Source organism: Erpetoichthys calabaricus, chromosome 4 (assembly GCF_900747795.2).
Source record: "Erpetoichthys calabaricus chromosome 4, fErpCal1.3, whole genome shotgun sequence".
NCBI classification, from domain to species: Eukaryota; Metazoa; Chordata; class Cladistia; order Polypteriformes; family Polypteridae; genus Erpetoichthys; species Erpetoichthys calabaricus.
This window is the reverse complement of record NC_041397.2, coordinates 156,779,107-156,794,106: the sequence shown is the minus strand read 5'-3', so window position 1 is coordinate 156,794,106 and position 15,000 is coordinate 156,779,107. Positions and strand designations below refer to the sequence as shown.

At 37.8% G+C, this 15,000-nt stretch overlaps 1 protein-coding gene across 1 annotated transcript in view; it reads left to right on the top strand.

Annotated features, from left to right (window-relative positions):
- Positions 1 to 15,000, top strand: part of synj1 (synaptojanin 1) — a 540,854-nt gene that overhangs the window by 208,465 nt on the left and 317,389 nt on the right. The window contains 1 exon segment of the mRNA XM_051926623.1: positions 10,164 to 10,316. Coding sequence (XP_051782583.1) covers positions 10,164 to 10,316 — 153 coding nt within the window.

Below are 15,000 nucleotides of genomic sequence, written 5' to 3'. Positions count from 1 at the left end.
ATAGCCCGGTTCAATGTGAGTACTAGGAAACTTGGCATGCTCTTATATGTGGAGCACAGAACTATATACTTTAACAGGTATTCCAGAGGTTTAAAATGGATAAATATTGACATAGAAAATGTGTTATATGCCATACAACAAACATAACATGCCAGGTTGGCCAATGAATTTCAGTAGTATTCAGGATTACATCTTGCCTGAAGAAGGGGCCTGAGTTGCCTCGAAAGCTTGCATATTGTAATCTTTTTAGTTAGTCAATAAAAGGTGTCATTTTGCTTGGCTTTTCTCTAGTAGTATGCCTGAAACACATTTGGGCTAAGCAAATGTAACTGGTAATTTAACTTAGGAATCCATCTTTTCAAAAATGTGATAATAAAACCTGCCACAATACCATTTAACTCTTAGCAATGCCACAATTTATTCTGCGCAATCCAGTGGAAAATGCTTAATGAATATTTTTCACTTTGATTGCTCATTTCCTGTGGAAGTCTTAATGAAGCCTCTCTCAAATTAGGCTCTAATATCCTGTTGCCACTTCTGCATTCCTGCTGGCAGCTGGGAATTGAAGTCCCTACTCAGCAGTTTTGTCAATTTCCCATTTTTATAGAAGATAAACTGTGCCTCCAAACTGATATGAACTGGGAACAAGCATGTAGCTAGGTTAAATTTCTTAGTATCACTTTGTCTATCTATCTATCACCAATCTGCATTATACTTTTCATGATCACTGAGAGTTTTGTACCAAGGCCCACTTTTCTAAAGTGAAATCAAACGGTGAACTACTCAAATCTGACAGTCGCCTGTCAATTTTGCTTTTCATTTCATAGATTTACTGTATGTTACGAAAGGCATTTATGTCAAAAATACTAAGATTCAAATCCAGTGCTGTTGGATTTGCATTTCAAAATCCTGTATCTATGCTAGTGTGGTGTGAAGTCTTTTATTTTTTAATTAGTATAGTGTGCATTCCCCAACCCAAACCCCACTAATACCCCCCATACCCCCCCACCCCCCACCCAACTGCTCCTTTAGCAAGTTGAGGATGGAGAAGGTATAGTTTTAAGGTGAGAAAAGTCCCTTGATTCTGCAAATCTACAGATCTAAATCCCATTCAGCTGGTGTGGCATTCATTGTAGCAGTGCATCAGGTGGACTTTAAAGCCTTTGACAAAGAGAGGTCCCACTAATGTGTGCAATAAAAAAAAGTACTGGGAATGTGAGCTGACATCAAGGACCTGTAACTGGTACATTGACAGACTTCAGAATGTGTTAAGAAAAGTTGTTGAACATTGTGGATAACACTCTGGGATGTGAAACGAGACCAAAAGACAGGTTTCCTTTCCCCTTTTTTTTGATTAAAAAAAAGTCAACTGGAATGGCCAGTTACAAATCCACTTTCAAATATCAGTCAGTATGGGCTGTTCATAACTGAAGACCAGCTAAGGAGACAACTGAGAAAAACACATACAGGAAGAGCTGTGAGACCAGACAGAGCCTCAAGTTCTAAAGGCCACTGCAGACAACTATATATACAGGTTCATAAATATTTGGACAGAGACAACTTTTTTCTAATTTTGGTTCTGTACATTACCACAATGAATTTTAAATGAAACAACTCAGATGCAGGGGTTCAAAAGTACAACTGACTCAAAGGCTATTTCATGGGCAGGTATGGGCAAGTCCGTCGTTATGTCATTATCAATTAAGCAGATAAAAGGCCTGGAGTTGATATGAGGTATGGTGCTTGCATGTGGAAGATTTTGCTATGAACAGACAACATGCGGTCAAAGGAGCTCTCCATGCAGGTGAAAGAAGCCATCCTTAAGATGTGAAAACAGAAAAAACCCATATGAGAAATTGCTACAATATTACGAGTGGCTAAATCTACAGTTTGGTACATCCTGAGAAAGAAAGCAAGCACTGGTGAACTCAGCAACGCAAAAAGACCTGGACGTCCACAGAAGACAACAGTGGTGGATGATCGCAGAATCATTTCCATGGTGAAGAGAAATCCCTTCACAACAGCCAACCAAATGAACAACACTCTCCAGGGGGTAGGCGTATCGATATTCAAGTCTACCATAAAGAGAAGACTGCATGAAAGTAAATATAGAGGGTGCACTGCAAGGTGCAAGCCACTCATAAGCCTCAAGAATAGAAAGGCTAGATTGGACTTTGCTAAAGAACATCTAAAAAAGCCAGCACAGTTCTGGAAAAACATTCTTTGGACAGATGAAAAAAGTATGGAGAAGGCGTGGAACAGCTCATTATCCAAAGCATACCACATCATTTGTAAAATACGGTGGAGGCAGTGTGATGGCTTGGGCGTGCATGGCTGCCAGCGGCACTGGGAAACTAGTGTTTATTGATGATGTGACACAGGACAGAAGCAGCCGAATTATTCTGAGGTGTTCAGAGACATATTGTCTGCTCAAATCCAGCAAATGCAGTCAAATGGATTGGGCGACATTTCATGATACAGATGGACAATGACCCAAAACATACAGCCAAAGCAACCCAGGAGTTTATTAAAGCAAAGAATTGGAAAATTCTTGAATGGCCAAGTCAGTCACCTGATCTTAACCCAATTGAGTATGCATTTCACTTGTTGAAGACTAAACTTCAGACAGAAAGGCCCACAAACAAACAGCAACTGAAAGCCACTGCAGTAAAGGCCTGGCAGAGCATTAAAAAGGAGGAAACCCAGCATCTGGTGATGTCCACGAGTGCAAGACTTCAGGCTGTCATTGCCAGCAAAGGGTTTTCAACCAAGTATTAGAAATTAACATTTTATTTCCAGTTATTTAATTTGTCCAATTACTTTTGAGCCCCTGAAATGATGGGATTGTTTTAAAAAAAAATGCTTTAGTTGCCTCACATTTTTATGCAATCGTTTTGTTCACCCCACTGAATTAAAGCTGAAAGTCTGCACTTCAACTGCATCTGAGTTGTTTCATTTAAAATTCATTGTGGTAATGTACAGAACCAAAATTAGAAAAAAGTTCTCTCTCTCCAAATATTTATGGACCTAACTGCATATGATATATAAATATATATATAGCACATTTTCAAACAAATGCTGTATCTCAAAGTGCTTTTCAGGATGAAGAAAGAGAAAAAAGACAAAATATAAAAATAAAATTAGGCAATGCTAATTAACATAGAATAAAAGTAAGGTCCGATGGCCAGGGAGGACAGAAAATAACAAAACAAAACTCCAGGCGGCTGGAGAACAAACAAACTAAATCTGTAGGGGTTCCAAGCCACGAGACCGCTCAGCCTCCTCTAGGCATTCTACCTAACATAAATGACCTCAGTCAGTCCTCATGGTTTTCAGGCTTCACATGGAAGAGCTGGATGATGATGGTCACGTGGACCTCTGGCCTGTCACCTGTTCAGTGTGTCCTTCAGGCTTCAGAAAGTATGGCTGCTATGGAAAACACCCTGCATTGTTCCTGTTCTAAAGAAATAAAGTCCTTAACAAGTCCAAAGAAGGCAGGTGCCTTTTCATGTCATGAGCAGACCAGTGGCACTTAGTCTCACACTAGAGCACCACATGGAACAGTCCTGTCTCCTTTTTTTTTTTCTTCATTTACACATCAGACTATAAATACAACACCGCGACATATCATTTGCAGAAATTATCAGGTAACTCTGGGTATACAGTACTGTATGTGGTGTATTGATAAAGGGGTTGAGACAGATTATAGGAGTTTGGTGGAGGACTTTGTTTCTTTGTCTGCAACTTAACATCAGCAAAACTTAGGAAGTGGTCATTGACTTCCGCGGCACCAAAGAGCCTCTGTGTCTGGTCATTATTCAGGGAGTGGATGTAAAGGTGTTGCATTCCAAAAAGTACTTGGGGGCCCTACATCAATGACAAGTTGGAATGGTCTTGTAACATAGCAGGCTCTTTTTTCTTAGAAGATTGGATTCCTTTAATGTGGGTAATGTCATTCTTCACATCTTCTACTACCCTGTGATGGCCAGTGAGATTTCCTATGCTGTGGTGTGCTGGACTGGTAACATCACTTCAAGAGAGACCCACTGCAAATCATCAACCTATTTAATAGGGCAGGCTCAGTTTTGGGACGCACACTAGACCCCATAGAGGTAGTGGGAAAGGAAGGAATTAAAACAAAACTGAGCAACATTATGAATATTGCTGCACATCCTCTCTTTGACACTGACACTGAGTACTTTCTGCCAAACTGTTGTTTATACCAACAGTGATATGCTTGTTTAATGCCTCATTGTGACTGTAACTGCCATGTCAGAAGTTTTCTGTTTTACATTTTCTTCATTTTTAGTCATTATTGTATGTGTTCAGTGTGTGTATGTGTGTGTGTGTCAGTATTTGAAAAAGTGCTGTATACCTCCTGAAAAGTGATTAAATTAAAAGCAATTGTCCTATGTATACCTGCATGCACTTACTTACTTTACTTATGTTATCAAGTAAATCAAAGCAAGTTTGAAAAAAACAAATTATTGCTTTTCTACAAATATATTTTAAAATGGCCTGGACACATTTATTATTACCCTTCGGAAAAGATCATCAAACACTGGATTAGAGCGATTTTTTTCAAACTAGCTGTTTTCTTTAATTAATATTGCATGTCTCCATTCATGCCAGCAGTCACTCTGCTGTTTGGTGCCATTGAATATCCTACACTGAGCATGGACCAGAGAAAACAAATGAGAGACTTGTTTGAGGAGACAGAAAGAAAATAGACAAGCATGATAAAGGAAAAGGATGTAAGGCTATCTCCAAGCACCTTGATGTTCCTGTGACAGCAGTGGCAAATATTATTAAGATGTTTAAGGTCAATAGGATTGTAGCCAACCTCCTTGGACCTTGCCGCAAGAGAAAAATCGACCCCAGAAGGATAGTGAGAATGGTATACAAAAACCAAAGACAACTTCCAAAGAAATTCAAGCTGAAGTCCAAGGTCAAAGGTCCATCAGTGTCTGATTGCATCATCTGTTGCTTTTTGAGCGACAGTGGGCTCAAGGAGAGGACACCCAGGAGGACTCCCCATAATAAAGCCAAACTGGAATTTGCTAAAATGCATATTGACAAGCTACAATGCTTCTGGGAGAATGTCCTTTGGAAAGTTGATGGAAAAGTTTTTGGCAAGACACCTAAGCATTATGTCCACAGATGAAAAAACAAAGCTTTCAAAGAAGTAAATACAATACGTATTGTGAAACACGGAGGAAGCTTTGTTATGTTTTGGAACTGCTTTGCTGCATCTGGCACAAGGTGCCTAGAATCTGTGCAGAGAACAATGAAATGTCAAGAATATCAAGACATACTGGACCAAATGTACAGCCCAGTGACAGAAAGATTTATCTTAGTAACAGGTCATGGAACCTCCAACAGGATGACGACCCAAAATCGCTAAGAACAAACTGTTGGATTATTCTGAAGTGGCCTTCAATGAATGGAAAGAAACAAAGCAAACAGTCTGGAGAAGGCACCCTTCAAACCTGACACAACTGGAGCAGTTTGCTCAGGAAGAGTGGGCCAAAATACCTGTAGACAGGTGCAGAAGCAAATTTGATTCTGTGTCTCCTCACAATTGTATTCCAGTTAATCAGGAAGGCATTGATTTCAGCTGTTAAGTTCCTATACACTCCAATCAACATAACAATGTCCAATTTAAATGGGCAATATGCTTCAGTTATATTGTTTCACATTAATTTTCAACAGTGCCAACATTTGTGGCACATGTGTTTTTGTTAAAAATGTTTATTTTTTGATGAGGGCTTTGTTTTTCTTTGAATGAACGTGTTTCAAGTAAAAGTCAGATGTATCTCATTTTTTCAGTGCAAGATGATGGTTCTTCAGCAATTAGTGATTTTTTTTTAACCCTTCTAACTAATTTTTATACGTTGTGCATATAATAGTGGAGGGCACTGTATATATAGACATAAAACTGGATGTAGACAGACAAACATATAACATAGAGAGGCTGTCTGTTTACTTGCTATTTTAAAGTTCTGTTTTATCTTGGTACAGATAAATAGTTTTGTGATACTAATTCTTTGAAGATAATATCCAATTCTGTGTGGAGTTATTGCTTTGCCTTTAGTCCAGGGTAAATTGGGAATTCTTTATGTATTGGAGTGTACTCTTTCTCTTTCTTGCGTTATCCTTGTCAGTGCCATGCTGCTGAATTATCTGCTTGCCCTTTGCTGTCTTATGCCACTTTATAGGGAAAAGGCATCACTTATTCTTGCTCAAGATGTAGCGGATGAAATTTAATGTAAAGTATTGCACACATAAATTAATGTTAGAATTGAATTCCTGATGGGAAGTTTGAAACTTGAACTTCTAATAGAACCTACTGTAGGAATCATAATTAACGTGTCATAAGCTACATCTACAGAGTGTACAGAAGCAATTAGGAAGACTAATAGGAAGTTAGGTTATATACAGCAGTACAATGTGTAGCACATACATCAGGGAAATTCTGCTTAAGCTATTTAATGCAAGGGTGACCCCTCATTTGGAGTACTGTGTTCATATTACGAAAAAGATTCAGCAGCACTGGAGAAAATCCAAAGGATATCAACTAGGCTAGTTTGTGGATTGAAAAGTGTGGAGTTGAATCTTTTTAGATTAAGTAAGTGGTGATTAAGAGGTGACATGATTGAAGTTTTTAAAACTAATAAAGAAAATAGTACAGTGAGTCACAGTTACTACTATAAGACTTTTGTATGGTTTTTTTTATTATATATACTGTATATATAATTTATATATATTTATTATATATACAGTATCTCTCAAAAGTGAGTACACCCCTCTCATTTTTGTAAATATTTTATTATATCTTTTCATGGGACAACACTGAAGATATGACACTTTGATATAATGTAAAGTAGTCAGTGTACAGCTTGTATAACAGTGTAAATTTGCTGCCCCCTCAAAATAACTCGACACACAGCCATTAATGTCTAAACTTCTGGCAACAAAAGTGAGTACACCCCTAAGTGAAAAATGTCCAAATTGTGCCCAATTAGCCATTTTCCCTCCCCGGTGTCATGTGACTTGTTAGTGTTACAGGTGTGGCTCTCACACTCTCTCATACTGGTCACTGGAAGTTCAACATGGCACCTCATGGCAAAGAACTCTCTGAGGATCTGAAAAAAAGAATTGTTGCTCTACATAAAGATGGCCTAGGCTATAAGAAGATTGCCAGCACCCTGAAACTGAGCTGCAGCATGGTGGCCAAGACCATACAGCGGTTTAACAGGACAGGTTCCACTCAGAACAGGCCTCGCCATGGTTGACCAAAGAAGTTGAGTGCACGTGCTCCGTGTCATATCCAGAGGTTGTCTTTTTAAAATAGACGTATGAGTGCTGCCAGCATTGCTGCAGAGGTTGAAGGGGTGGGGAGTCAGCCTGTCAGTGCTCAGACCATACGCCACACACTGCATTAAATTGGTCTGCATGGCTGTCATCCCAGAAGGAAGCCTCTCCTAAAGATGATGCACAAGAAAGCCTGCAAACCGACCTTGCAGAAGGAGGAGACGCCCACTGACAGATGCAGTCAACCTTCTATTTTGGGCTCGGTTTCGTGCTGCCCTTCCTTCGGCATTTGCAGGGCAACCCTACAAGCCTCACCCATCTCTCCTGCAGCTCACCTTCAGCCATTGCAGGGAGATGCTGTCACTCAGGCTGTTCCTACTTCCAGGAAAGTGCTCAGTGGGAGTGCCTCTTTCACAGCCTCTGGCTTCCACAGCCCTGAAGCTCACTCCCAACCAGCTATCTCATTCTATAAGCTTGGGTGCTTTCGCTTTCCGCCTCTGCCTCTCTGTCTTCCTTTTCCTTTTAACCACCTTTATGTTAAGAGTCTATCTCTCTCAGTCACTGGCCAGTCTGTTTTCTCTTTTCCTTTGATCTGCATTCTGCCCCACACTCGCACTCATGCTTCCCCTTTTAAGATGGGAATTTGGTACAGCTATTGCGATTGGCAGCCCCAGAGCCAATTAAGGTTATGGGAGATCTTGCACCTTTGCTCAAAGTGCAGGGCTGTCCACTCCCGCATCGCGCATGGGAAACACACTCGCCACATTACCATTCCCCCTCACAAAGACGTGAGTGTGGCAATCAGAACGATTTATTTATTAAAACTGCCACCTTTCTCATCCGCAGACCCCATTTTACCACAAGACCAAAGGGATAATATGCAGTACAACAAAATGAAAGAAAAAATCTGTAAAGTTGTATAAGACACATCCTCATTACTGAAGTTAACTTGAAGAGCAAAATACAAGTGATTAACAGCTTAGCAATACCAGCGCCACAGTACAACTTTGGAGTTATTGACTGGAGACAACAGAAAATCCAGGAGAGCACAGGAAGACCAGAAAACTGCTCACCAAATGTGGTCTTCTGTATCTGAATGCTAATGTGGACTGCATGTACATTCTTAGAAGCAATGGTGGCCATGGTTTCATAGAGCCAAAAAAGCATACAAGAGCGAAATAGTTGTCCTATGTGGATACATCAGGCAAGGAATTAACAAATACACCAAGCTCGTTATGGGACATAAAAGAGAGAATAAACACCCCCTAGTCAAACCTGGATAGGAGATTAAGCACAGATATATTAAACCTGACAGCAGCCTTCAGACAACAGCTACAATTCTGGAGTCCACCAAAAGTAGGATGAAGACATTGCTCACCAACAATCTATTGTTGAGTCTACTCCATGGTCAATTTTACAGACTTCAAAAGCCTATTTTGATAGAGAAAATGACTGTTGAATGGCTGCAAAACTTTGGGCTAAAATAGCAGCCTTCTCAGAGCAGCTTAAGATGCAGTATCATCAAAAGAATATCCTCAAGATGAATGTTGAGTGCAAGAGCTGGTTGTGTTAATGACAAAAGAAGTATGGCAGTCATATTGTTGGTAGATGTTCAGTGCTAACACCAAAAGAATATGCATATCGGCACAATCAGACAGCTTGCCACAGTAACTGCACTGGTCAGTGCTTCAAGATCTTACCCTGCCAGTGCCCGACTGTGGTATACAGTAATCAACAGCCTGAAAAAGTCATCAAAACAAAAGAACATTACAATCATGTTCAGTATGCCTGTGAACAACGATTGTATCTTATTGAGCAAATTAGCTGGACATCATATACCACGATCAGAACAAGGGACAATGCTTACTTGTTGACATAGCAGTTCTAGATGATGCATATGTCTCTCTTAAGGAAATTGAACAGTTGAACAAATACAAAAATCTTGAGACAGAGATGTGAAATATAAAGGGTCATGTGATTAATTCCAGTCATAGTCTGCACTCTTAGCACAGTTAGGTGCGGTCTTTAACATACCTTGATAATAATAATAATAATAATAATAAAAATAAAATTTTATTTGTATTGCACTTTATATTTTTGAACTGCCTATAACAGCAACTGCCCCTCAGAACAGCCCATGTACTTCACAAGATCCTGACTGTTGGACAGTAACAAAGAAGAATTTGAAGGATTCTCAGCGATCATAAACCAGGATAAGCAGAAATGTTTGCTACTTCTGATAATGACAGTAATTAGAGATCATATATATGAACAAATATTTCATATAAAGGCTTATTTGATTTCAAAGCTTATTCAATATTCATACTACATAGTTTACAGTGGTGCACTACATATTAATTAGTCTTCACTGCTGCCTACCAAGCAGAAATAGGATTCCTTTAAGACTGCATGTTAACAATGCAGAGTAAATTATACTGAATTGTTCATTAAAAGTGTCTCTTCGAGTGATAGCCCAAACAGAAATGTTCAGAAGATTGTATTGTAAGGTGTGATAAAAGTACTTTGGAGTTGAATTAAAACAGAAGTAATTTTTCTTGTTAATAATGTTCAAATATTACAATCTGTAACCTGAGTGGAATAGAGCCAGGCTAACAAAAGAAATTTTAAACACTGCTTAGCTGAAAATGTTGTAGTAATAAACTGTTGGATTATAAGGTTGCATCAATCATACCATGTTCTTTTCGCTGAACTGTTGATTTATCTTGTACAATAGTTTTTTTCTAGCTAGGGGCCTGTCTGTCTTGACTTAAGACACCATTTTAAGACATTATATAATTTTCCACTTATTGAATCGAAGTTGTAAATAAATGCTTTGGTTTTCTTTTTAGATGCTGTCAAAGCAGTTGGAAGAAATGGGCTTAACTGAGAAGCCGCAACTGGTTGCACGTTTTGTTGAAGTTTTCCGTTCAATGTGGTCAGTAAATGGAGACTCGATAAGTAAAATCTATGCTGGTACAGGGGCCCTAGAAGGCAAAGCAAAGGTACCTAAATTGTTTGTATTACTGTCAAAATGGTTAAGCTATGGATTTATTTTAATTATTGTTTTTATACATGGAATTTAAAATCTGCATAGCCCGTTTTATTTCAGGAGTTAAATCTCTGTATCCCTGCTCCTGTAGAACTGCAGTGTCATTCTGTTTAAGAGGGTTTTGTTTTTACTCAGTTAAAGTAACTTTAATGCATAAAACTTTATTTATATCTGTAGATTTTATAAAGTTTAATTTGATATTTGTTCAAAAGAAGAGTTCTCTGAACCTGAAGGTGTTTGGCATTGTTTAGAGCTTGACCTAGGGGGATACATAGGTTATCTGTCACTCTTTCCCAGATTAAACAGTGAGGGATATGTAGGCAATGGTGACCTTAGGCCCATTAAATTTCAACATGCAGCTCCAGATCTCTGGTCCTTGCACCTGGTGTTGGGGGTCTTTAACACTAGAGTCCTTGAAGCTTACAATTTTTTTCATTGTTCCTGACCTCCTTAAAGGCATTGCCATGCTGCAAATCTCACAGCTGAAGTCTGTGTTGAAGTGTTTATCTGGCGATGCATTTGTAATGAATTATATAAGTAATGAAATACCATGATTTGAAATATATACCTGTAGATCTCATGTGTGTCTACAATGATCTGTGTAAATATAGAATGACAGAGGAAATGTGAGGCAAAAAATGCTGAACACATAGCTAAAACAGAAAATGTTTTCATAGGTTATAGTAATAATGACATAATTTGATGTGAACTGTTGGATATGTGAAGACTGAAGCCCAAATATCCAAAAAACACTTTCACAAAAGATATAACAGAACAAGTTATAAAAGAATAAGACCAAAGAAAAAGAAATTTCTCAATTCACATGTTGCTGAAGCCCAACTATCAATTGGTACCATATAAAAGATGTTTGCATACATGTGTGTTTGCGCGTTTCATTTTCAACGAGTTGTCACAGTGATAACACTGTTCCGTTTCAGATCGTGCACTAGAAAAGCTACTGCTTAGCAATCTCGAGGTAACATGTTTGAATCTCGCGTCATCCTTGGCATTTAGCATTTTGAGTAGTGATCCGCTTTTATTATTATTACATAATAAAAGCATACATTTGATGTGAATCTGTAACATCCTGTTTAAATTTATGGTACTTGTAAGAGTTAGAGCTGAAGGGATAAAAGCAGACATACAAATACAACTCAATCATTTCTTCTTGTTGTCTTGTTGAACAAATGTCATGCTGATGTGAATGTTTGTGTGCGAGGTAAAGTAATATCCACCATAGGCACTGCAGTGTCTGTTGGCTCAGCAAGACACCAAGAAAAAATGATTGGGCTGCGTTTCTGTGTCTGCTTTACAAGTACCATAAATTTACACAGGATGTTACAGACTCGCATTAAATGTATGTTTTTGTTATATGATAATAATAGGACTTCACTACTCAAAAGGCTAAATGTAGAGATTTTAACCTATTACCACGAGGGTTGTAAGTGGTACCTTATCCACTGTGCCATCGGCACAGATCCGTGAAAGAGCAGCGTTGCCACTGTGACAGCTGGTTGAAAATGAAACACACACGAATGCAAACATCTTTAACTTTGCACTGACAGTTTTGCTTCAGTAACCTGTTAATTGAGCAATTTCTTTTTCTTAGGTTTTACTCTTGAATACAAGCATACTTGTTTTGTTACACTTTTTGTGAAAGTGTTTATTGGATATTTGGGTTTTAGTCTTCATACATCCTACACTTCACATCAAAATTATGTCATTATTACTATAACATATGAAAACAAAAGTGAGCCATTAGTGCAGCAATGAGGAGCTACAAGCTTCTTGGCATATGTCAGGAAAATGTCAGGAACGACAGATTCAAATCTCCATTTCAGTCTTCATGATGATCCCTAATTTTTCAAATCTCATTGGAAATGTATTTAGTAATTCTGGACACATGCAAAACAACTCATACTTCCTAATCAACTTTTTTTTTAACTTCACAGGATTTTATTTTCTGAAGTAGTGTATACTTTTTTTATACATATAATTAAGATTTACATTTCTCTATATAATTGATAAATCATATTTCATATTCTTTCCTTGGTAACATTTATCACACTATTATCTTGAATAAGAATTTTTTATGTTTAAATAATCAGTTTATTTCAGTGCATACAGTATTTGAGCAATGAAGCAGCTTTTTTGGGTAACACTTAAAGAGAGCAACTATTTTTTGTGGTTTAACTTGTTATTCTTATCCTCACATTCAGCTCTCTGCAAAATTTTCAAATCATCCAGCATAGCAGTCAGGTCTTCACATCCATCCATCCATTATCCAACCCTCTATATCCTAACACAGGGTCTTCACATTCCAGTCTTAATTTTAATTTTTTGATATCTCAGTACCTCCAGTTCATAGATTTAGTTCTTAGGTATAGCTTTGCCTGGTGGGTCAGGGTGGTCTGTTTTCTTAACGATATGTAGGTCATTATTATGAAGTCACTATTTATTGCAGTGAAGTTGTGGTATGATTCATTCCTGGGAGCTGTAATACATTATAATATTTAGGTACAATCATAGCCATGCAAGTTTCCTGTGTATATAAAGAGAGAACAAATCAGTACTATAAAACTTTTGATCCATTTAAATTACTAAAAACTTTTGGGTTAGTTTGTTTAACCTGTAGAGGGTTTAAAAATGTGTAATGTTTCTTGCATTTCGGGCTGTAAGAGTGCTGTTAGTACTGTCGCTCTTTGGAGAAATTATGTCTGAGTGCAGGTTTTCACTAATTATGAAATATCTGCACTTTACCAACAGTGAAGATTTTGATGAGAGTATCCATTCAGCACTGAAACTGAAGAAAAGTTCGGAGATATACCAGGCCATTGTAGCCAAATTTCAAGAGTGTTTATGTTCTGTTATGTCCTTTTTAGATAGGCAAACTGTTTCTTCTTCATTGAAGTTTTCTCTTGGAGAGCTTTTTTCATTTCATTGAAAATTAAAGCAGCAGCTGCCAAAATATGTAGCTTTCTTATTAATTTTTCAACATTGTGTAAAATAACTTTATAAAGTAACATAAAAGGTTTAAATACTGGTTATCCTTTTACACTAAAATATTACTAAAGAGATACAAAAAAAGTAAAATGCGTATGTTGTTTTTCTTTAAGGAGATTAAATATTACTGAAGAAAGAAAAAAAAAAAAAAACTAAAACAGCCAAATGGGGCTATGCATACGAACTTAAAAGGTTTAAATAAAACAGAAATATATACCTTTATTTTTACTTCCTTAACTTGTGGAGGATGTATCCTGTAGCAAAGCCCTAACTTTTTTCATGAAAGCCCCTTTCAGTCAATAAGCCTTCAAAACAGGTGTAAAGCTAAATTTGCAGCACCGCTATTCAATTACACTTGCCTAACGCCTCTCCTAAGGGGAGATACTGTGGGATCTGGGCATCCGTCAAAGCACCAATCACAGGCCCGATTAGAAAGCGGAAGCTGTGATTTGTCGTCTCCCTCCCATGTAACAATCACAGCCCGTGTTACAATGCACTATGTATGTATGTGTATATGTGTATGTGTGTATATGTATGTGTATATGTATGTTGATATGTGTGTATATGTATATGTGGATGTGTATATGTATATATATATATATATATGTATATATGTGTATATGTAGATATGTATATATATGTATGTGTGTATATGTATATATATGTTTACATAACCTCTTTAAAACACTACTTCTCCGCTGAGAAGCGTGGGTATTTTGCTAGTTTGTTATATAATCAGAAAACTTTTAACAGGATTGGTTACACCTAGTTGCTAACGGGACATGACAAATGTTGATACCTTAAATAATTACAATCAACCATGACAACTAGGTTGATTTATAGTCCTTAAGAGCATGCAACTTTTCACGAGCGTTAAAAGTACACCAGGATGCACGTTCATTTTTATGTTGTGAGCCATATGTTTCCTAAGTTTGCCATCAACATGAAAGTTGCACATAAGAATAGAACAATGATTATACCAAAAATATAACATTTTCTCATAAGGGTTATATAAAATAACAAAAATGCATTTATCTATACTAATAAAAGGCAAAGCCCTCACTCACTCACTCACTCTCCAACTTCCCGTGTAGGTGGAAGGCTGAAATTTGGCAGGCTCATTCCTTACAGCTTACTTACAAAAGTTAGGCAGGTTTCATTTCGAAATTGTACACGTAACGGTCATAACTGGAACCTCATTTTTGTCCATATACTGTAATGGAGGAGGCGGAGTCGCGTATCGCATCATCACGCCTCCTACGTAATCACGTGAACTGAAAACAAGGAAGAGCCCTAAAGAGCGATGAAGAAACATTCATTACACAATTGAGAAGGCACAAGAGAGCGGCTTACGTGAACTGACTGAATGCAGCACGAGTGATCACTTCGATACTGCGGAAACAAAGCACGGTGTAAAACGTAAGTTTAAATTAAGTTTATAGAAACGCTACCGCTGCCGTTTGCAATACCATATTCGCAAGATACAAGTTTAATGAGAAGACACGAGGTATAAATGAGACTTTCGATCACTTTGTAATGGATTAAAAATTGCTGTAGCGAGAAACTTTTAAGTGCCGGGTCTTAGCTAACAGCACGTAGAACACAGCACGTCGGAAACAAAGCACAGTGTAAAC